General features: G+C 48.2%; 1 protein-coding gene across 5 annotated transcripts in view; it reads left to right on the top strand.

Annotated features, from left to right (window-relative positions):
• The window catches only part of TOX2 (TOX high mobility group box family member 2), a 136,290-nt gene that overhangs the window by 111,210 nt on the left and 1,318 nt on the right, over positions 1 to 23,762 (top strand). For all 5 annotated transcript variants that reach the window (XM_028499810.1, XM_028499809.1, XM_028499811.2 and 2 more), the window contains exons 4-7: positions 18,899 to 19,138; positions 21,514 to 21,741; positions 22,206 to 22,286; positions 23,106 to 23,501. In XM_028499810.1, the coding sequence (XP_028355611.1) occupies positions 18,899 to 19,138; positions 21,514 to 21,741; positions 22,206 to 22,286; positions 23,106 to 23,501 (945 nt within the window). The remainder of the gene's footprint in view (positions 1 to 18,898; positions 19,139 to 21,513; positions 21,742 to 22,205; positions 22,287 to 23,105; positions 23,502 to 23,762) is intronic.

The raw sequence follows: 23,762 nt of genomic DNA, 5'->3' as shown, positions 1-23,762 counted from the left end.
ACATAAGCAGAACGTAAGAACCTGTGGTGTGGGGACTGCCAGTGGGGAGCAGGGTGGGGAGAGGCTTGAAGGAAGCGGGGACCTAGCTGTGATGTGCCTCGATGCTTTGGAGAGGGAAGACGTGGGAGGCGGGTCCCGCTGAGGGTTCAGTCTCCATGGGGCTGGCCTGGAGCTTCGGGAGGCTGCCACCCTGGAGCCCAGAGCTTCCAGGGCTATCTGGCTCCCTCCTTCAACATTTACCGAGTGCCTGCTGTGTGCCAGGCCTGGGACTGGGCACCGGGGAAGCGGCTCTGAGCAAAGCAGCCACGGTCCCCCCCCTTCACGGACGGAGCACACTACCAGAACAGTGTCCACACGCTGGTGAATGTATGATTACGAGTATGGCAAGGCAAATGGAAAAAATAACCAGGTGCATGAGAGACAATCACCTGGGGACCCTGGTTGAGGTGGGAGAGCCCAAGAAGTCTTCCCTGGAGGTGCTGAGGACGGTGGTCTGGGCTGGGGGTGGGACTGGACTGGTTATGGTGGTGGAGGCTGGACTGGGAATGAGAAAGGGATCTCATTGCTGGAAAGAAATAACCCCCTTTTCGGATCCTAAATTTGACTCGGGTGCTTAAAGCTGCAAGACTTCAAACAAGACGTAGGCAATTGCTCAGCTTCACTTCACCGGGATTCATCCCTGTGCCTTCTCATTCATTCTGTAAACTTTTCTTGAGCCCCTACTGTGTACCAGGCACTCTCCCAAGCCCTGAGCAGATGACAACCCCTGATTCATGGAGCTTACATTCCAGTGGGGTAGACAGACAAGGAGATAAGGAAGTAAAATACACCCTTCCTGCCACTCAGATGGGGAAGCGGAGGCTGCCTGCCAGCTAAGCAGATGCACCTTCCCAGAATGCTGCTCGGCCTCAGGGCTGCGGGCTGCGGCACCAGGCCCCCTTCCAAGAGGAGCTGAAGATCAAATTCAGGAAGACGGAGGCATCACGGCCTCGACAGGTTATCGGCCTCCTGTGACCTCGGGTGGCGGCTCCTTCCCCAGCTCTCTCGTGTCCATGACGTCTGCCCCACGTGCCTTGTGATCCTGCCTCTGGCCTCTTCACCTGAGCGCAGGAAATCTGTTGGCCTGTCCGCTGTTCACAGCCACCCAGGCCCCCACTGCCCTGCAGGATCAAGCCCTCATCGCCTGTGATCTGTCCTCTGGGGGGCCCCCCAGCTCTACCCCTGCCTTGACCCTGGTGCACCCCGAGTCCTAGCAGGCCCCTGGCGCCCAGGGGTGACCATCGTGCTGACTCTGGACCCCGAGCTTCGTCTCCAGTCTTGTTTTAATTGCAGCAGTTTCCTGGCGGTTTGTCATCCCCTCCCAATCCTTCACAGAGACACGGGAGGCCCCAGGAGTAGTCAAAACAAGGCAGCTAGGCTGTGCTGACGCCCCTGTACAGCGCTAACAGAACCGTTCCCTCGGGCACTGTAACCGTGGGCCCGCCGGGCCCATGCCGCACCCCTCCGCCCTCAGTACTGAGAAGAGCTCAGACTTTGGGGTCAGGCAGACCCGGGCTGGGATCCCGACCCTGCTCCGTCGGAGCTGCGGACACGGAGCAGCTGATTCATCTCTGAGGCTCTATTTGCTCCTCTGTAAAGTGGGAGCAGGAACACCTGCCTCGCAGGGCTGCGTAAAGGGTCACTTGAGACGGGGGGTGAGAACGTGGCCCGTGAGTGGCAGGGCCGTGTTGTCTCCCATCAGTTCTGCAGTAAAGGTCCCCATGGGGGCATTACTGTGACAGGAACGCCCATCCTCCACAATTGTACTTCAGCATCTAAAAGAAAGTCGTCCTTTGACACCTGCCTGCTGTCCCATCTCTCCCCTCGTGGTCCCAGCGGAACTTCTAGAAGGAGTCATCGGCCCTGGTTGTCTGTATTCCCTCCCCTTGCATTTACTCTGGCCTCTGCCAACCCCCCTGACTACAAAACGAGTCCACGTGGGGGGCCGGGGGAGGGGCCTCCACATTGCCAAAGCCATCGGGCATGTTCTGCCCCTGTCATTCTTGACATTTAGCTCTGTTAGAACAACTGGCCACCCCTTTGTCCTGAAACTCTCCCCCTCCTCTGCTTCCTCAGTGTGACAGTGATGCTCCTGGGGTCCGTCATGGCTCAGAGCCCCCCCACCCCGGCCTCCTTTGCAGGCCCTACCTCTCTCTCTCTCTCTCTCTCTCTCTCTCTCTCTCTCTCTCTCTCTCTCTCTCTCTCTTTCTCTCTCTGTCTCTCTACCTGGTTCTCCATTGTGGCTGGATACCTCTAGGACCCCAGGCCACGTTCCACTGCTTGGTCCCCTTCTCTAAGTACCAGACCGTGTAATCGACCATCCGCATGTGAAGACCGCACTAGGATGCTGGGCCCAAGCTCAGCCTGTTCACAGCTGACCTCTCCTCGCCACCTGGCTAGACCTGCCTCTTCTCCCACTTGACCAGCCCGTGAACCTCAGTGGCCATCCCGTGCCACCCTTGACCCCATGCCATGACCAGTCCCAAATCCTGCCTCTCTCCCTCGGCAACTCTCACAGCCATCTCTTACTTTCCATCTACCCAAATCTGGGATGGTGGTGGTGTCACTTTTTACCTGGAAGCTGCCACCTGCCACATACCTGCCGGGCTGGCCTTTCTAAAATTCAAGTCGCTGATCTGCCTTTCTGGGTTCCCAGCGACCCTCAGGATCAAATCTGAACGTCTTCACCTGGCATTCAAGTCCTACCCCAGCCTGGCCCCTTCCTGCATCTCAAGCACATCCTTCCCTGCCCTCCTCGCCCCTCCCCAGTCTCCTTCACCCCAGCCAGAGAGGCTTCTCCGGATCCCCGGTCTGCCTCTGACAACCTCCCCGTGGCCTGTGGCTTTCCTTTCAGCGCTCGTCACCATTGTGACTACATACTGATTTAGGTGTGGAATTGATCAATGTCTGTCTCCCCCATGAGACTGTCAGCTCCGTGGGGCAGGGACCCCACCTATATTAGTCACTGTGAATCTCCAGTGTCCAGTACAGGGCTGAGCACATAGCAGATACTTAATCAATACAGACGTTTCTGCTGTGATAGACAGATACAGTCCTGAAAAGGCTGCAAAATCCTAAAAAGAGCAGAGCTTATAGGAAAAATAGGGCTAGGGCCAACCTCTCAAGACCTCTGCAACTTTGTAGCCAGAGGACTGTAACTATCCTAATGCATATTCCTGCACAATGAAAAAACTCTCAGTAAGAACTGGGAAGGTAGCCTGATGGAAGGGGGTGTAACACCGCTGGGTTACAGAGACAACGGCAAAATGCACGAAGACTGGGGAGAGGCATGCGGAAAGCGCTTTCATGCCAAGACATGTGGCCAGACAGGATGAGAGTAAGAAGGTGGGGTGACTGGGCGAGGGGAATAGCGCTGATTCCTTCACTGCTCGCTGAGTTCATCTGGATTTGCGTCCTCTGCATTCACAGGCTGTTCCTTGGTGGCACAAAATATTAATGCACTGGAAGAATCACCTGTGCCTGAACGGGACGTCCATGTGGTGCATCATTCGCCCGTTCATAGGGATGGGATAGTTTGTGTCCCAGGAGCTCAGGTCGCAGGGGACACATTGCATTTGTTGAGTGGGTGAGTGCATTAATAGCACATCACACTGTATTCACATGGCTGGCTCGCTTGTCCGTCCTGCTGGTTTGGTGGCCCTCCCTGAATGACAGGGCCTGTGCCTGCCTTCTTTGTCTCCCAGGGCCTGTGGCTCATAGGCAGTCTCGTGTGGGCCCTGGGACTGTGACAGATCACAGGCCTCAGTTTCTGCCCTCAAGCAACCGAGAACATGCCATGTGGCACATGGGAGTAACCCAGAAAACGCGTGCTGGAGAGACCTCTGAGCAGCCCAGTAAGAGACGTTTCACTGTCCAGGAAGAAGAAATGGGCTCTGTGTTAGGGTTCTCCAGGGAAACACAACCAATAGCATATCGATAGATACAGAGAAGTCCCACAATCGGCCATCTACTGGCTGAAGAACCAGGGAAGCTGGTGATATAATTCGGTCCAAGTCCAAAGGCCTGAGAACCAGAAGCTCCGATGACTGAGGGCAAGAGGAGATAGATGTCCCGGCTTAAGAAGAGAGAGAATTCGCCCTTTCTCTGCCTTTTTGTTCTATTCGGGTCCTCAGTGGATTGGCTGATGCCCACTTGCGTTGGGGAGGGCCATCTTCTTTACTCAGTGGACAGATTTCCAATGCTAATCACTTCCGGAAACACCCTCACAGACATGCCCAGAAATAACATTTTACCAGCTATCTGGGCATCCCTTAGCCCAGCCAAGTTGACACATGAAATGAATCATTGCAGGCTCTGAATCTGGTCAGGAGGGGTGGATTTGGGAGATCACGAGGAGGTGGCCTTGCCTGATCTGGAGGCAGAATAGGTGTGGGAGGAAAAGGAAGAAGGGGTCTAGGCAGATAATTCATTCAATAGACATTCTTCTATGTGTCACACCTTGTTCCAGGTGCAACACGGTGGTGAGCAAAACACAGATCTTTGCCCGTGTGGAAATTACATGCAGGGGGAGCAAGATGAGAAAGACAATAAAGAAGTCACACAGTGTGTTTACAGGTGATCAGTGCTTTGGAAGGAAGAAAAAGAACAATGGCCCGAAGGGGCTTGGGAAGGCAGGAGCGGTGGGGGGCATGGGCAGGTTGCAGTATTAGGTGGGAGGATCAGGGAAGGCCTCACAGGTAAGGGGAGGTTTGAACAAAGACTGGCAGGAGATGAGGGAATAAGTCGGGTAGGTGTCCCCGCGGGTGGGGAGGAACCTCCCGTTCAAAGGCAACAGCTCACTTGCAGGGCATCCTGCCCTTGGCACTAGTGACATTTGGGGCTGGGTAGTTCACCATGGTGGGGGTCTGTCCCGTGCCTAATAGGATGTTTAGCAGCACCCCTGGCCTACTGCCCACTAGATGCCAGTGGCATCTCCCAGTTGTAACTGAAAATGTCTCTAAATATTGCCCGTTGTCCACTAGGGGGCATCACACAGAGCTAGAGGAGGGCCATGAGCTTGGGTGTGCGAGGGGTGGCCGGGGGTGTGGGTGCTGGAGTGGAGTGAATGGGGAGAAAGCAAAATGGGGAGAAGACCAGAGAGGTCTGGGTGGTAGTGGCGGTGGCAGTGGGATGTTCTAGGGGCGTATGATTTGGTAAAGACTCAGGCCTTTACTTCGAGTGAAGTCGGGGTCTAGTGCAGGCTCCAAGCAGAGGAGTGAGAGCTTGCATCCCAGGGATGGGAAACGTAAGGACCACCACGCCGCCATCCCAACCCAGCAGAAATTTCACAACCCCAGCAGGGCAACCCCAGACCCAGTGTCTCAGCAACCTGTGTTTGCAAACCTTTCTTCAAAGACAAAACCAGCCCCAAAGAGGACAAATTGCTTTCCATTTACATCCTTCCCTGCTGGTGCCTTCATATTCGTAACAGGATGATCAGTGTAACCTGGGATGGGGCTGTTGCTTTCAAGGATAAAGTAGTCTGACGCTTAACTCAATAATTAAAACTGTGACGGTGCTCAGCCTGCAGGGATAATGTACTATTATTATAGTCATTTGTTTCAATTAAATGCTTACTGATTTTACAGTAGCAGCTGGGCACCTGGGCACTATAGCTATTAGTCTGAACAAGACATCTCAGATTTCAGGAGAAATGTGTCAGTGTGCAAGGGATCTCCCACCAAGCATGAAAGTTTATTAGAAATACTTACTGATGAGGCTTCGGGGTGAGAGGCAGGCACTGGGGAAGGCTTCCTAATGGCTTTCTATCTCTTTTGTGCTGGAGTTTTTTTCCTAAAAGAAAAGAGTTTTCCGATATGACTCTTAAAGCCTGAAGAAACTTCAGAGAGTGGTGTATCCCTGGGAGGGTTGGCATGGGGGAGCTTTGGTTGTGACTCCCCCTGATCTCGGGTGGCCTTGGCCTGCATTGGCTTTTGAAGCAGGGTTTTGGTTGCCGGCCAGAGATTGAAGTCAGGCCGTGGCAGCGAGAGCGCTGAATCCTAGCCACTACACCAGTGGCTAGTGACAAGGCCCTGGCCCTTTGGCTTTGCAGAAATGAATTCCCACAAAGACACGGAAAGTAGTGAAACAAGTAAAGTGTTTATTAGGAGGAAAAAGAGTACGTGTGTATAGACACATGGGGGGGCTCAGAGAGAGAGTCGTGCCCTTGTGGTAGTTTGAATCACTTCTGTGGGGCATTTCTTCCAGGTGTCCTTTGGCCAGTCATCTTGCTTTGCCTGGTTCTGAGTCCGTATTTGGTATATCTCAGGAACCTCGCATGTGTGCTGTGCATCTCTTAGCCAAGATGGATTCCAGCGAAGAGGCCTGTGGGTAGCTTGACATCACTCCCCTTTTGACCTCCAAGGAGCTTTATAGTCGGGAAGGTCTCCTTGACTTCAAGAATGAGAAATATGTGGTCTTTTATCGTTTATCAAAGATAAAAGGGCCCAGCCTCTCCTCCCTCCTGCTATTTTGGAGTATCTGTCCACAGCGGATGAACTTCAGCTGCTCAGCCTGGGCCCATCTATCTCCTGCCTCACCCACATCATTGATTCCGGGATGCGGTAGACTAAAGAATGCCCCTCAAGATGGCCATGTCCTAATCTTCGGAGCCTTTGAGTATGTTACCTTATACAGCAAAAGGGATTTTGCAGATGTGATTAAGTTAAAATCTTGAAATGGGGAGATTATTCTGGATTATTTGGATGGACCACATGATGTAAGCATGAGTCCTTATAAGAGCCTGGCAGGAGGGTCCAACACCTGGAGTGTTGGGAAAATGGGAAAATGGAAGTAGAGAGAGAAAAGGCCGTGTGATGCGGGGCCACGAGCCAAGGAGTAAGGACCACATCCATCCTAAAAAAAAAAAGCAGGGAGACAGATTCTCCCCTGGAGCCTCCAGAGGGAACCAGCCCTGCCCACACCTTGATGTTAGCACAGTGAGACGGATTCTGGCCTCCAGAATGGTAAGGTAATGAGTTCATGTTCTTTTAAGCCATCACGTCTGTGGTAATTTGCTACAGCAGCAATGGGAAACTGCTATGCAGGGTGTCTGCTGCTTCTGAGTCCTGGGACAACTTTCCCCCAGGAAAGCAGTTCTGCTGCAAATCACAGGACTCCCTGGCGGCTGGCGGCACACAGACCTGGCTTCTGACGTGCCTCTGCCTCAAGCCTTAGCACCTGCAGGTATGGTCCTCCACCTCGGCCCTCCACGTCCTAGCCTCTGCTACCCCTTTATCCTCATCTCCTGCTCTTGCTGAGATCTGTAGTCAGCAAACGGGAGACCCAGGAGAGCTGGTGGTGTAGCTCCAGGGCAGGAGGAGACCGACGTCCTAGCAGTCAGGAGGTGAGGTTCTCTCTTACTCAGCCTTTTTGTTCTATTCGCGTCTTCAGTTGATTAGATGATACCCATCCACATTGGGGAAGGCAAGCTGCTTTACTCAGTCTACCAGTTCATATATTAACCTCATCCAGGAACACCCTGACAGATGCATCCTGGATAATGTTTGGCCAAATGAGTGGACACAGGAAATGAACCATCACACTGCTCCATGCCTCTGCGCCCTCGCACATGCTGTTCCTGCTTCTGGGAATGCCCTCCACCCCCTCCTTGTCTTCTGTGGACTTCCCCTCCAAGAGGCAGCTCAGAGTCTTTTCTGTGGAAAGGCTTTCTAGCTCTCCAGCCATTGGAGGGGCCCTTCTCTAGCCCCCTCCCCAGATCCCACTGCACGCCTGTGCTGTTGCATTGGTTAAAACTGGGTGGGACTTCCCTGGTGGCGCAGTGGTTAAGAATCTGCCTGCCAATGCAGGGGACACGGGTTCGAGCACTGGTCCGGGAAGATCCCACACGCCACAGAGCAACTAAGCCCGTGCGCCACGACTACTGAGCATGCACTCTGGAGCCCGCGAGCCACAACTACTGAAGCCTGTGTACCTAGAGCCTGTGCTTCGCAACAAGAGAAGCCACCTCAATGAGAAGCCCGCGCACTGCAACGAAGAGTAGCTCCTGCTTGCCGCAACTAGAGAAAGCCCGCATGCAGCAACGAAGATGCAATGCAGCCAAAAATAAATATATAAATAAATTTATAAAAACAAAAAACTGGGTGGCTGCATCTCTGCCTCCATCATCAGACGGTGCACCCCAGATGGGGTGTTTTTAGTATGCTCTTTCGTCCTGCTTCTTCCCAGGATCTCAGACATAGAAGCCCTCAGGGAATGTTTGTTGAATGAATAACAGGAGGAGGACTCGAGAAGTAAAAGGACCACAGAGTTAGTTCTCATGAGGGCAGCTGAAGGCAGAGGCCCAGTTGAGGACATGAGAAAGAGACTCAAGACAAGCCATGGAAGCTCAGAGTCAGAGGACAATGGCCAACTACCAGGCCTCTGTCGCCAGTCCAGGTCTTTCTGATTTGAAAGAGAGGCTGTGATGTGACTCAGAGCAAGAGCCCAGCTGGTGGCCAGGGCAGGGTCGTGCCCAAGGACAGCACACCAAGCAGCTGTTTCCTAGGGCAGGGCTGGGCAGGAGGGTGGGGTGTAGTGCCTGAGGACCCGGGCCTGGGAACCAGTCAGCCCTTGGCTTGAATCCCAGCTCCACCACTTACAACTTCTGACCTTGGGCACTTTTCTGAGCCTCAGCTTCCTCATCGGTAACATGCTACTGATAAACATACCTTCCTCCCACGCACAATCGGGTGAGAATTACATGTAGTCAGAAGGTCAGTGCCTGGCAGATGTTAACTGGCAAATACAGGGTAGTTTTTCTAGCACCATTTCTATTTACTTAACAACATTCAAGGGGTTGGCAATCCATGGCTATCAATCTGCCAAACGTGGCCCTCTGCTTGTTTTGATAAATAAAGTTTTATTGGAACATGGCCACCCCCATTCATTTACATATTGTCTCCTGCTGCTTTTTGTGCTACAATGGCAGAATTGAGTACTTGCAACAGAGACCATCTGGTCTGCAAAGCCTAAAATATTTAATATCTGGCCTTTAACAGAAGAAGTTTTCCAACTCCTGATCTAACAAATATAACGAATATCTTTGAAGCACCACCCCTGTGCCAGGCCTTGTGCTATTATTTTTATTGTCATCAGAGCCTCCCTCTTGGCTTCTCTCATATTTCTTTCATAATCCAGAAACTTCCATTGTTTCTGACCTCTTAGCCTAGTTGAGATTCAGTTCAAGCTTATACCCTGAGCAAGTCCATGAGGGCATGAAGGAAAGGAAACCTCTGCTGTTGAACACCCACTGTGTGCCAGGTTCTCTACAACATTTTTTCATTTGATCCTTAAAGCTGTCCTGTGAGAGCAGGTTCATTACCCTCCACCTATATTAGAGCCATTAAGGTCCGTGGGTGCAGTAAAAAGATCTCAGTCTTGGAAGACAGCCAGAATTCTGACTTTCCCACTACCTAGCTGTGTGATCTTGGGGAAGTCACTTACCCTCTCTGAGTTTCAGTGTCTTTATTATAAAATGGGGATGATAAGAGTGTTTATATCAAAGGTTTGTTCATGAAGCTCCTGGGACATAGTGCGTACTCACTAAACATGATAGTAAGTACATGGTGTCACTCTGACTATGGTTACCATTCCTCTATAAAACAGGAATATTAGTATCTGTTAGAAAGAGCTGCTCCGAGGCTATGGAAGGGATTGTAAAATGCTGGTCAGTGGCTTGTTAATTTTCCTTTGTGGTTTGATTGTGCTCGGAAATTAAGGAGAAGTTTCTGGACCCTCTGGAACTGAGGCAGAGGCTTCAGTGAGAGAATTGAGCAGAGCCGCTGTTGCCTCCAGAAAAAACAGTTCCAATACCCTGGGCAGAGCGTGAGGCAGTGTTGAATGACACCGTGTCCCTGCCTCAGAGGAAGCAGGGTGGGTGTGTGTTCTGTGAATCAGCAGAAAGTGGGAAGGAGACGGGTGTGATTTCTTATTCTCTCCTTGCAGCGTGGGGCTGCTCTCAGCACCTGGGGTACTCTCCATAGAGAATGCAAATGAAGCTTTGCAGAAAAACACCTTTGTGTGCAGCCCTGAGAATCTATTAAGCCAGGCGAACCTAATTATGTTCACAGCGACACCCTTACTATTTCCTCTGTTTCATCCTTCCTGGAGAGGCTGCAGATGTGGCTCCTGGAGGTGACCATATGTTTCCATGAGAGAAGTAGGAGGCTTTGGTTCATTTGGTTACCAGACATCTCATAAGTGCCAGCTGCGGGCTGGGCCACCTGCCTGGGGCTGGGGAAGCACATTATATATCTCTGCACATAAGCAGATGCTCCATACCCACCAGGGTGAGCGCAGGGGAAGGCCCAGGTAAAGGGCGTGGCCAAAAGAGGGAGGAGAGGTCAGGGAAGGCTTCTTTGAGGAGGTGGCATTTCAGGTAAGCTTGAAGATGATGAAAGGACCAGTGAGCCACAGGGGAAACAGTATCCATTCCAGCGCGAAGCCCACATGTCCTGGGAAGCTCTGGGAAGGATCTGGAGAGGTCGGGAGGAAAGAGATGGTGCAGATCTTTGTGGGCTCCTACAAGGCCAGGACTGGGCTAGCAGGTCATGGGGGAGCTATTAAAAGCTTCTGAGGAGGGAGGAGACATATTATGTTCCTGAAGGGTCACTGTGGTGGCCAGCAGAGCACCTGGGCTTGAGGAAGCCATGCTGGGGGCCGAGAGGAGGGCTGGTCTTTTAATTTGGGCTCCCCCTTAAAGCAGACTCTGACACAAAGGTTTCGGTGCAAGTAGTTTGTTTAGGGGTGATCCCAGGATGTTCTGGGAAGGAAGAAGGGAAGAGAGGGACAGGAAGGGAAGAAAGCCAGTAAAGGGCAGGGTGATGAGCTGTGACCACCGGGACCAACTGGAATCCTGTTGTGGACCCTCCAAGAGGCGTATGGAATGAGACTCAGAATTGTCCTCTTGAGGGGAGGGGAGGCCGGGGTTTTATCCACAAACTGCAGCCCCTCAGAGATTGAGGGTCACTTCTAGGGCTCAGCACTTCCAGCCTCCTTGGACAGAGAATGCTGTCAGGCAGGGAGACGCAGGAAACCAGCAACAGGGGCGATAACCCTTGGGCTGGTGGTGTCAGGGGGACCTCCAAAGTAGGCCAAGGGCAAATGGGCTGACCCCTCCCAGCACCTGCTGTAGCTGATTAGGAGAAAAGGCAATGGTTGCCAGATGTGTTGGGCAGAGCAGGGTGGATTTTGACTGGGGAAGGGGCCCCGTGAACTGGTAGAGAATTCTGGAATGTGTGGAGGGATTGACGCTGTGTGGCCACTTCTGTGCACTGCTCCTGTGAGCTCGCCTTTCTTCTTTCAAAGCCTGAAATTGGCTTTAAACAAAACACTTTCTTGGGTTGGTTGTGGGAACTTGGAATCATCTCTGGGGGATGCCCCCTATTTGTAGGCAGCCATGCAGAAGCCACGACTCACCCAGGGGGCATGGAAGAAAGGAGGGAAAGCCAGATAGAGCTGGAGGAATGCTGGTGTTGAAGGAGTGGGCTGGAGAGGACCAAGAAGGAGTGACTAGTGAGGTAGCTGCACAGCCAGGAGTCAGGCCCTGGAGGGAAGAGGGCTGTCGGGCAAGGCAGCAATTCTTGGGGTCAGGGACTGAGGGGTGTCTTGGGGAAGGCATCATAGCTTAGTGAGGAATTATGACGGTCTGGAGAAATCCAGCTCCACCGGCAGTAGCTGTGTGATCACGGACAAGTCTCTGAACCTCTCTGAGCCTTGGCTTCCTCAGCTGAGGATGACTATATTACCCACCTGGTATGGTAGCTGTGGTGATTAAATGGGCCATATATGGAAAAGCTTAGCAGTGCTTCTGGCACATATTAAATGCTTAATAAAACTTTCCCCTCCTCTTCCTACTGATGAAGATGCTGGTGAGAATGATGAAGATGACTAAGTGGTATATGTAGTAAGGAGGGCACACGCCAAATGAGTTGCTGATGGGAGGGGAGGTCCTAGTGACAGTGAGAATAGATAGTTCTCTGCAGAAGATTGGCTGTGCAGGGGACAAAGTTGGGACAGCAGTTTTTAGGAAACTTGGAACTAAGGGAGCTTTTCACGTAAAGACGGGAGAGAAGTGAACATGATTTGATGCTTATGGGATGCAGCCCACAGAGAGGGGAGACCAGTTGACCTGATGGAGAGAGACTTAGGTGAGGCTCCTGGAAGCAGAGCCTGAGACGAGGATTCTTGTGAACGCTGTTTATTGAAGGAGAAGGAATCAGAGTCCACAGAGGAAGGAGTTGAGCAAGGATGTGACCTCAGCCAGAGACTTGGGGAGCCCCAGGGCACGCCTGCACGACAGAGGAAGGGGCTGTAATAGGTGTTTTTATGATTTTATTACATTTTTATATGTCCTTAAACACTTCATAGTAATGTTTTATGTCTTGAACATGTACATAAAGGTATTCTACTGTATGTATCCTTCTGAAACTCTTCACTCATTATTGTTTTGAGTTCATCCTCATTGGTAGGTGTGGCTCCAGGCCATTCACTTCAACTCTGTACAGAATTCCATTCTGTGAATAGATCACAGATTACCACCATTTCCCAACTGGCAAACATTTAGAGTATTCCCAGTTTTTCTGGAGTTAAAAAAAAAGTGCTGTAATGACCATTGTTGTAGTGTATAATTTTTGAAAGGTAATATGACTTTCATATAAATATAAAATGAAAACATGTCAATTTATTTAATTCATTCACTAATGAGGAAGCCAGTAAGATATTATAATCAGCTCAGAGGACAATCTGATGAATAGGTACATACATAGGCAATCAAGAATGCTGAAATAAATTTACATATAAATGCAAAACTAGTTGATATCTATAGAGCAAGAATATAATGTTCGGGTTCTTCTTTTCTACAGGATGCGATCAACTGGTACCTCTACCAGACAACACATTTTTTGCATTTTTATGGATAAGAATCATTTGCATTCCACCTCACAACCATTAGGATGGTTACTATCCAAAAAAAAAAAAAAAGAGAGAGAGAAAACAAGAGTTGGCAAGGATGTGGAAAAATTGTGCACTGTTGGTGTGAATATAAAATGGTGTAGACCCTATGGATAACAATATGGCAGCTCCTCAAAAATTAAAAATAGAATTACTATATGATCCAGCAATTCTGTTTCTGGGTATATATCCAAAAGAGTTGATAGCAGGGTCTTGAAGAGATATTTGTACATCTGTGTTCATAGCAGCATTATTCACAATAGCCAAAATGTGGAAGCAACACAAGTGTCCATCAATAGATGAATGGATAAACAAAATGCATTATATGCATACAATGAAATTTTATTCAGCCTTTAAAAGGAAGGAAATTCTGACACATGCTACAACATGGATGAACCTTAAGGACATTATGCCAAGTGAAATAAGCCAGGCACAAAAGAAAAAATACCATATGATTCCATTTCAGGAGGTACCTAAAGAAGTCAGATTCATAGAATAGTCAAATTTCATAGTAGTAAAATGGTGGTTGCCAGGGGCTGCAGGAAGGAAGCAACAGGAAGTTATGGTTTAATAGATACAGAGTCTCAGTTCTACAAGAAGAAAAGAGCTCTGGAGATGGATGGTAGTGATGGTAGCACAACAATGTGAATGTACTTAATGCCACTGAACTATATACTTTAAAATGGTTAAGATGGTAAATCCTATCTTATGTGTATTTTACCACAATTTTAAAAAATTTGATGATAAAAAAATAAGTTGCACTAATATCATTTTTGTACAGCTTACAAAGTTGTAAAATAGCCTAGTCAAAGACAATGGCACACATTTCTATAGGAACAGATAACCCTGAGGTCAACTAGCCAACACCCAGGATGCCATTGAAAGAACATTCATTTGCCCATTTCAGAGTCTTTAAAATTTCCTGCAGTATATATGTCTTCTTGTGCATGTGGGAAAGTTCTTTATAGTAAATATCTTGGTATAGAATTGCTAGGTTATAGTATATGGATTATCAGATTTCTTCATAAAATGTGTATCCTACTGGTTTACACTCCCACCAGCAGTATAAACAGAAACCCAAATGGCCAGGAAACGAATGAAAAAGTGTTTGACTTCTCTAGTAAACAGGGCAGTGCAAATTAGAACAACTTTGGGAGCATTTCAGACTTAGCAGATTTGCAAAAATTCAAAATCTGCCATTATCAAGTGTTGGCCATATATTAAATTACTGAGTCAGGTATACCTGATTGAAGAATTCTAAAACAGGCAGCTGGGAAGGAAAAAAAAGAAACAAAAAACAAGCCCTAAACACAGAGCCCCAAGGCCAATTTTCCCTTGAAGAAATAACGTCAGATCCTTCTTTAAGATTCATGGACAAAGGAGTGTGTACATGTTGGAATAGAAAAGGATGTTTAGAGAATAGATTTTAAAACCTACCTTTTGTTCAGTGTTCAGAAATTTTTCCAGCTTTATTGAGGTATTATTGAGATTTAACATATTTAAGTTTAAGGTATGCAACGTGATGATTTGATACATGTATATACTGTGAAATAATTACCATAATAAGTGTGTGTGTGGTGATAACGTTTAAGATCTACTCTTTTAACAACTTTTAATTATATAATATAGTATTGGTAATTATAGTCAGCATGCTGTATATTAGATCCCTAGAATTTATTCATCATACAGCTGGAAGTTTGTACCCTTTGACCACCTTCACCCATTTCCCCCAACCCCCTGGCCCTGGCGACCACCACTGTACTCTCTTATTTGAGTTCAGCTTTTTTAGAACCCACATATGAGTGAGAACATAAAGTATTTGTCTTTCTCTGTCTCATCTCAGCCTAATGCTCTCAAGGTCCGTCCACACTGCCACAAAAGGCAGTGTTTCCTTCTTTTCTATGGCTGAATAACATTGTAAAATGTACATTTTCTTTATCCCTTCATCTGTTCACGGACATTTACGTTGTTTCCATGTCTTGGCTATTATGAACGTTGCTGCAGTAAACATGGGGTGGCAGATATCTCTTCGAAGTAGTGATTTCATTTCTTCTGGATATATATGCAGGGATGAGATTGCTGGATCATATGGTAGTATAGTTTTAAGTTTTTGAGGACCCTCCATACTGTTTTCCATAGTGGCTACACCAATTTATATTCCCACTAACAGTATACAAAGGTTCCCTTTTCTCACACCCTTGCTAACATTTGTAATCTCTTGTGTTTTTGATAAAACCCATTCTAACAGATGTGAGGTGATACCTCATTGTGGTTTTTAAAAAATATTTTATTGAAGTATAGTAAATAAAACAGTGGAAAAATCAAGAAAGTGATAATTGCCACAGATAAAGTAGGATTTAAGATAGAAACATTAATTGAGGCAAACATACTTTTAAAAAAATTAACAAGGAGAAGCCGTAAGGAAAGTATAGCATTCTGGGACATATATGGGAATGAACTTCACATCAATATAAAGAAAACGGGTTTAAATTCTATAGCAAAGCTGATAGGAACACAATAGTAGTAGGAGGCTTAAACTCATTTTTCTCGAGATTTCACAGCTAAAGTAGTCAAAACAGTTTATTGAATAGACACATAGAGAAATGTGTATGTTACCGAGTAAACATTATCTCAGAGGCATATGAAAGTTTTACAAAAATTGATCATATCTTAAGCCATAATGAAAACTTCAGTACCACAAAGATAAAATCCTAGGTGTCATGTTCCCTGGCCACAGTCACAAAAGGCTACATTAATAAGGACTCTTTTCCAAATAATTTTAGGGTAAAAAGGAAAATCAAATCTTCAGTTGTAGAATATATTTAAAATATTTCTGTGTTACAGCTACAGTCCTCCTCAGGGGGAAAAAGTCATGGTTACAGAGCTGGACTTCTCGCCCTCAGCACTGCTGCCATTTTGGGTACCTAACTCTTGTTGGGGAGCATCCTGTGCTTTATAGGGTGCTGGGCAGCATCCCTGGCCCCTCGACCCACTAGACACCATTAGCAGCACCCCCCTCACCCAGTTAAAAACCAAAAACATCTCCTACATGGCAAGAGTGTCCCTGTTTGAACCCCTGCCCTAGCTACTTCTATTATTAAAAAAGAAAATGTGAAAATAAGTAAATTGTTTAATTTGAAAAGCTAGAGAAAGAGCAACATGATACCCGAAGTTAATATTAATAGAGAGAAAAGCAAAATTTAATAATGATCAGAAAAGTTGTCAAATTGATTTGTTTAAATATAAGAACTGGTTCTTTGGACAGTTAAAAATATATAAACTTTTGAGAAGGAAAATTTAAAAAAGCAACATGCATTCACAGTATTACAATTGAGAATGGGGATTTAAAGCCATAGAGTAGGTTAAAAATATGGTAATGTTATCCTAATTTTATGCTACTGGTATTAAAATCTGGATGAAGTATACAATTTTCTAAATATATGTGTGTGTGTGTGTATATATATTTATATATATATATATACACCTATAAAACCAAACTAAAGAGAATGTGGAAACTAAAATAGACTTATTAGCCATAGCAAATATTGTGAAGATCAATCTTTCAAAAAGCCCTGGGCCTCAGATGTTTTTATGTCTAAACTCTTTCAGTTCTCTAAGGAAAATAATCATTTCTTTGTTATTTATACTCTTCCAGGACATAAAAAGAGAAACAACTCAGTTCTTTTTCTAAAGCTGACCATCACACAAAAAACCAACATTTGACAAAGATAACCCAAAAAAATGGAAACTGACACGTAAAAAAGAAAGTTCCTCAGAAATGAAGAAACGCCAAACAAATTCAAACAAATATATATACAGGCAAGGATAGCAATGTTCATATCAGACTCCACTGAATTCAAGGCAAAAATTAGACACTTTATAATAATACTAAAGTTTAATCCGTTACAAAGATATAATTTCCAGTTTTCTTTTTGCAATAAAAACCAACATCAAATTCCCAAAACAAAAACTTTAAGCATTAAAGGGAGATTTTGATGGAAGCAGAAAGTAGTAGGCAACTTTGACAAACCAAAGGAATCGAAATAATATAATCACCACTGATAGGACAGAAAAATGTCACACTATTATATTACTCTGCAAACACAGCTCCCCTTTGCCCTTAAATACTGTGAACTAGATACAAAATTTAAACATATTTGGGTCTTAAAGGAAACCTGAATAAATTTTCAAAAGTGCAAATAGTACAGATCATATTCTTAGATCACGTCTGTTATTAGAAATTAGGAGCAAAAGGAAAAGAAACAACAAAAATTTTGACGTCTTAGAAATTTCAGAACTCGGACTTCCCTGGTGGCACAGTGGTTAAGAATCCGCCTGCCAGTGCAGGGGGACATAGGTTCAAGCCCTGGTCTGGGAGGATCCTACATGCCGCAGAGCAACTAAGTCCATGAGCCACAATTACTGAGCCCGAGTGCTGCAACTGCTGAAGCCCGCGCGCCTAGAGCCCGTGCTCCACAACAAGAGAAGCCACCGCAATGAGAAGCCCGCGCACCGCAACGAAGAGTAGCCCCTGCTCGCCGCAACTAGATAAAGCCCGCACGCAGCAACGAAGAAACAACGCAGCCAAAAATTTTTAAAAATTAAATTAAATTTAAAAAAAAAAAGAAATTTAAGAACTCTTCCTAAACATCGATTGGATGAGAGAGGAAATTAAAACTGAAATTTAAAAATAAATACATCGAAAAGAACAATAATGAAAATCTCACGTGATGAAATCTGAGAAATGTTAAGGTCATGTTCAGAGGAAAATTCATAACATGAAACCTATTTCTAAACATTGAGAATGAAAATACTGAATTGAAAATGCGACCCAAAATTGAGGGGGAAGCAACACTAATAAATATATAAAAATCAGAGGAAGAGATTAATAAAGATAAAATTAGATATTAAAGAATTAGAAAGCGGAGAAGGAGTAGACCTGATAAACAAATTTGAAATTTGATTCTTTTGAGGAGGAAAAAAAAAATCCCACAAATAGAAAACCAATGAGGCTCCCTAATGAAGAACGAGTAAAAGGAAAACACAGATACTGGATATTAAAAATTAGAATTTAACCACAAATTCAGAGGAAATAAAAATAATTGTAAGAGTATGCAAATTGGCATGCCTCACTGAACAGTGTGTGTGTGTGTGTGTGTGTGTGTGTGTAATTTTTAGGTAAAAAGTGTGCACTATTCTAAATGTGTTTAGTATGAGAAATGCCTGTATATAAAAATTAGTAGCTTTCTTTATATTCTAAAAATAACCAGTTAGAAAATATCATGGGGAATAGATAATAAGAAAACGACTGACCTTGGGGGAAAAATGTGCAAACTTTATTAAGGGATTTATTTATTCTATGTATTTAACAAACCCTTATACAAGATAGGGCTTACTATGTGCCAGGCAGATTTAATCCTTAACAACCCTAGAAGGTAAGTTTAATCATTATCCAGATTTTTCAGATGAAGAAACTGAGGCACAAAGAGGTTAAGTAACTTGGCCAAAGTCACCCCGTGTATAAGCAGCAGAACCAGGATGCAAAATGCACTCGGCTTCCAACGTCTGTGCTCTTTGCTATCACGCTGCATAGTGAATAAATGCAAAGATACACCGTGTTCCAGGAAGGAAAACCCAGTATCATAAAATGATCTCTTCACAGCTGGACTGGGCTCTCTAGCAAGGGCTGAGATGCTGACTCTGTGTCCAGGGTGAATATCAACAGAATGGCACCCCCCCCCAGAGGTGCATCTAATTGTGCGTGGGTCAGCATAGAATGGACACTCACCTGTGGGCGATCCATGGGGAAGCCACAGAGCAGAGTGGACCCCCTCCTCTGAGTCTGGTACATACACATGCAGATGTGCTGGTCCTTTCTAACTCAACATGCAATCTCCTCTTCTCTCAGATCCAGGAGATGGTCCACTCAGAGGTTGCTGCCTATGACTCGGGCCGACCAGGGCCCCTGCTGGGCCGCCCGGCGATGCTGGCCAGCCACATGAGCGCTCTCAGCCAGTCCCAGCTCATTTCTCAGATGGGCGTCCGGAGCGGCATCGCCCACAGCTCCCCGTCACCCCCAGGGAGCAAGTCGGCGACCCCCTCTCCCTCCAGTTCAACTCAGGAGGAGGAGTCGGAAGCACATTTCAAGGTACGTAGGGATGGAGATGCAAAGGCTTAAGATGCCCTCCTGTCAGCAAGGGGACAGGCCCTGCATGGAAATGGTCATCACCTACTTCTAGAAAAGACTAGAAGAGTATAACTACACCCTTTGCTGGGAAAAAAAGGAGGAAAATTCTGGTTAAACATGATGTCGTCTTATTCCTGAATAGCAATGGGTCATTTCAGTGGCATCGATGGCGTTGGCAAGATCCTCAGGGCCATGTCTTATGACCACTTTGGCCTTTCAGGAGGACCACAAAGATGGGTGGTCCAGCGGTGCTCTGGGCAGCCCTGCAGGATGGAGCACTAAAAATGACTCCCCCCCGCCTTGGGGGCATGGCCCACCCTGTATCCCTGGAACCAGGGGTGGTCCTGCCTCTTCAAGAACACGTCAGGGATGAGAACTCACCATGTGTCCAGGTTCCCGTTCTTTCTTTGCACTGACTCTAGATCTCCCTCCCTGTCGAAGAGCATCTTGTTTTACGAAAACAGAGGCGCCGAAAGGCCAGGGGTGGATGTGCTTGCCCGGAATCTCCCAGTGAGCCGCCAGCAGAATCAAGGCTTGATTCCACAACGCCTCCCTCCCTTTCTTCTTCATAAGGGCCTCTCACCCCTTTCGCACGTGGTGGCCCTGCAGAGGCCTGGGGCAGTAACCGTGGCACCCATGCCATCCTGCAGGCACCCTGACCTCCGGGCTGGGGTGGGCACCTCTGGATCCTGGTCCAGCTACATCCTCAGGATAACTTGGTCTCTACTGTAGTCCAGGCGGGGGCGGTTTTAATTTTATTTTCTTTTTATTTGACAAACCCTTCTAAAACACTTTCACGGGCCAGACACTATTCTAAGGACACGACAGGAATTAATCCACGTAATCTTCATTGCTACCCTATATGGTAGGTGCCTTTATTACCTTCGATCGGCAGATGGGGAAACTGAGGCACAGAGAGGTTAAGTAACTTACCAAGTGTCATCGAACCAGGACTTAAACCAAGGTGGTTGTAGTCTGGCTCCAGCACGTGTGCTCTTAACCACCTGCGGTGCGCTGTCTGCTCAGCTCTCCATCAATTACAAGGTGCCTCCATCCGCATCTCCTGTCCTGTTAGAGCCTTGCCATGGTGCTGACAGAACTGAGGCTTGGGGAGGTGAGTGGCTGCAGAGAAACACTCAGGAGCAGAACCAATGTGGCTACAGACTGCCCCTCGCCGTCCCTCAGCTGTGCAGGCCTGAGTCTTATCCACTGGCCCACAGTTTCATTATCAGTTCATGGTGTCACCTTCATTTCCTTGGTGCATAGAGCCATGGTCTTCACGGCAGGATCCAGGGCCTTTGACCCAAATCCCTGGTCCCGGGGTGGCCTGGGAGTCCTAGTCTGTCGGGGGGTATTCCCACCCGCTCCGCATCCTGGAAACCCTAAGTGAGGTGCTCACAGTATGGTGGTCCTGGCGTCTGACTGCATCAGAGGCCAGGTGTCCAGGGTGAGGGCACACCTGGCGACAGTTACATTAACCTCACTCCATCCAACAACTTCAAAGGGGGGGTCAGGGGGACTAGGCCACTGGCCCCAAGTCACACAGCTGAAATGTGGTGGAAGAGGCTGATCTTATGTAATCAAGGATAATCTTTGGGGATTATTTGTGATCACAGGAGGGGAGAGCTGTTAAGAAAAATATATCTATCCAAAACTTGGAAATAGTCCAAAAACGGCTAACTGCACATTCTTTCAATGGCATATTACAGCATCGTCTAACAGACTCTCAAAAAGTATCTGATTCTCTGGGAGATTGTGCCTTTGTTTTGATTCCTCCATTATTATTGATTAGGGGGTTTTACACTCTGTAAAGGAAGATGTTAACTTGGGGGGAAAGCAATGAAGATGTAAACGATTTTTGTCTGATTACAAGGCAAATGAATTTTTCCCCGTAGAGACGCAAATGACTTCTGTCCAGTACAAAAGACGAGAAGCCCCAGAGGTGATAGTTTTATTGCTCTCCAGGGCATTAACCAGTTTCTTTCCCTTGTATTTCTTTGAATCAACTTTACCATCATGCTGATTCTCATTGATGAGTTAAACGAAAAATGCAGTACTAGATTTAAAAAAAAAAGAAAAGAAAAGAAAGAAAAACCCAGGGCTCATACCCAGGACATGTGTGCATGTGTGTGTGTGTGTGTGTGTGTGTGTGTGTGTGTGCGTGCGCTCAAGCCCGGGGGGAGCGTGGCCAGCCCCCAGGTGCTGCCTGTATATAAGCAAGGCTGGGCAAGCAGGGAAAAGCTGAGGAAAATCCAGCTCTGCCTGAAGCTGGGTCGGGTCCCCTTTGGCAGGAGGTCCCGGGCTTCTCTGATTTCTGACTCCTCTCACCCGGGCAGATGTCGGGAGAAAAGAGACCCTCCGCCGACCCCGGCAGAAAGGCCAAGAACCCAAAGAAGAAGAAGAAGAAGGACCCCAATGAGCCACAGAAACCTGTGTCAGCCTACGCGCTTTTCTTCAGAGACACTCAGGCCGCCATCAAGGGACAGAACCCCAGTGCAACCTTCGGGGATGTGTCCAAAATCGTGGCCTCCATGTGGGACAGCTTGGGAGAGGGGCAAAAGCAGGTGAGCCCCCGTCCCTCTCTGGGCCGTCCCCCAAGCCTCTGAGGTCAGACTTGGAAGGTCTGGAACCAGGCCCAGCCTCTGGAACTAGAGACTCTTGCAGAGGTCTTTGCTAGGCTCAGTTTGCCCATCTATAAGCTGGGGAGGTAGGACCCTTCTGATTTGGCTGTTTTGCAGCTGCGTTCACTAGCGACTTGGTTAAGTAGAGAAAAAAACTGGACCTCTGCTTCCTCATCTGTTAAATGAGAACAGGCATCTTCATCCATCTTGGCCTCCAACTCTAAAAGTCTGGGGTCCAAGCCAGAGCTTTCTTATCTGCTGACCAGAGGCCTGTGGCCTCCTCTCAGGGTCCTGCAGGGAGAATAGGGGCAGAACTATCTCCGAGGAGAAATCCAGTTACCAGCCCTGTGAGCTCAGGCTGGCCACCTGACCTCTCCTCAATATTGCCCACATCTTGGATCTTTCAGGCCTACAAGAGGAAGACCGAAGCAGCGAAGAAGGAGTATCTGAAGGCTCTGGCAGCCTACAGGGCCAGCCTTGTCTCCAAGGTAACACCTGGCATCCCTAGGCCCAGCCCTGATAAGAAGGGGGCCACTTGAGGGATAGAGCAAGAACCAAGGCGGGAATGGTCAACACCATAGGTCTTGGAAGGGATGGATAAGACCAACGTGGTCCCTTCTCCAGTGCACCACCTCTGTGCCAAGCTCATGCTTTACATGCATAGTGTACATACATCTCATTTAATTCTTCCAAGAAGAACCTGTTACACAGTGGAGTTAAGCGACCTGCCTGCGAGTAGCCAGCTTGTTAGATGGCTGTACCAGGATTGAGACCCAGTTTTGCCGGTCTTCAGATGTGGCTTTTCCTCCTGTCCTGCGCTCTCTGCCTCATTCCTCAGCACCAGCACTGCAGGAGGCTCAGCGTGGCAGTGGTTGTGTGGTCCACGGGGGGCAGAGGGTGGTCTGGAAGCTGCTACAGAGGATGTGGCTTCTGGGTTAGGCCATAAAGGGCCAAGCAAAGAGGGTGTCCCAAATCAAGGGAACAGCCCACATTAAGGCGCAGAGGCTGGAGAGAAGCCTAGGTAGAGGATAGCCCAGCTGGACGATGCTGGCCCCTCGGGCCAGGCTGAGAAGCATGGGTTCTCCCGTGGGCAGGGGAGCCCCCAGGGATTAAAGCAGGGGTGGTTGGATGGTCAGAGCCAAGTGTGCTGGACCCTGAATTATCTCTGGTGAGTCCCCAGCTCTTTCCCCAGGGGCCTGAGAGCCAGCCAGGAGCCACACCAGTGGGTGACAAAACCACATGATCTCGTGGCCCAACTTCTGCCTTATCCACCTTCTCCAGAGTGATTGGTGTCTGTCTCCTTCCAGAGCTCCACTGACCAGGGTGAGACCAAGAGCACTCAGGCGAACCCACCGGCCAAAATGCTCCCACCCAAGCAGCCCATGTACGCCATGCCAGGCCTGGCCTCCTTCCTGACGCCATCTGACCTGCAGGCCTTCCGCAGCGGGGCCTCCCCCGCCAGCCTTGCCCGGACGCTGGGCTCCAAGTCGCTGCTGCCGGGCCTCAGCGCATCCCCGCCACCGCCCCCTGCCTTCCCTCTCAGCAGCCCCCTGCACCAGCAACTGCCACTGCCGCCCCACACCCAGGGCACCCTCCTCAGCCCACCTGTCAGCATGTCCCCAGCCCCCCAGCCTCCCATCCTGCCCGCTCCCATGGCACTCCAGGTGCAGTTGGCCGTGAGCCCCTCACCTCCAGGGCCACAGGTAAGCAGGGTCCAGTGAGAACGTGCCCCTCGGGGACCCCTTGCAGAAAGGGGAGGCAGGGTTTCCCTGGTGGCGCAGTGGTTGAGAGTCCTCCTGCCGATGCAGGGGACACGGGTTCGTGCCCCGGTCCGGAAAGATCCCACATGCCGTGGAGCGGCTGGTCCTGTGAGCCATGGCCCCTGAGCCTGCACGTCCGGAGCCTGTGCTCCGCAATGGGAGAGGCCACAGCAGTGAGAGGCCCGCGTACCGCAAAAAAAAAAA

This window comes from Physeter macrocephalus, chromosome 14 (assembly GCF_002837175.3).
Source record: "Physeter macrocephalus isolate SW-GA chromosome 14, ASM283717v5, whole genome shotgun sequence".
NCBI classification, from domain to species: Eukaryota; Metazoa; Chordata; class Mammalia; order Artiodactyla; family Physeteridae; genus Physeter; species Physeter macrocephalus.
The sequence above is the reverse complement of the archived record's forward strand: the minus strand, read 5'-3'. Positions and strand labels throughout refer to the sequence as shown.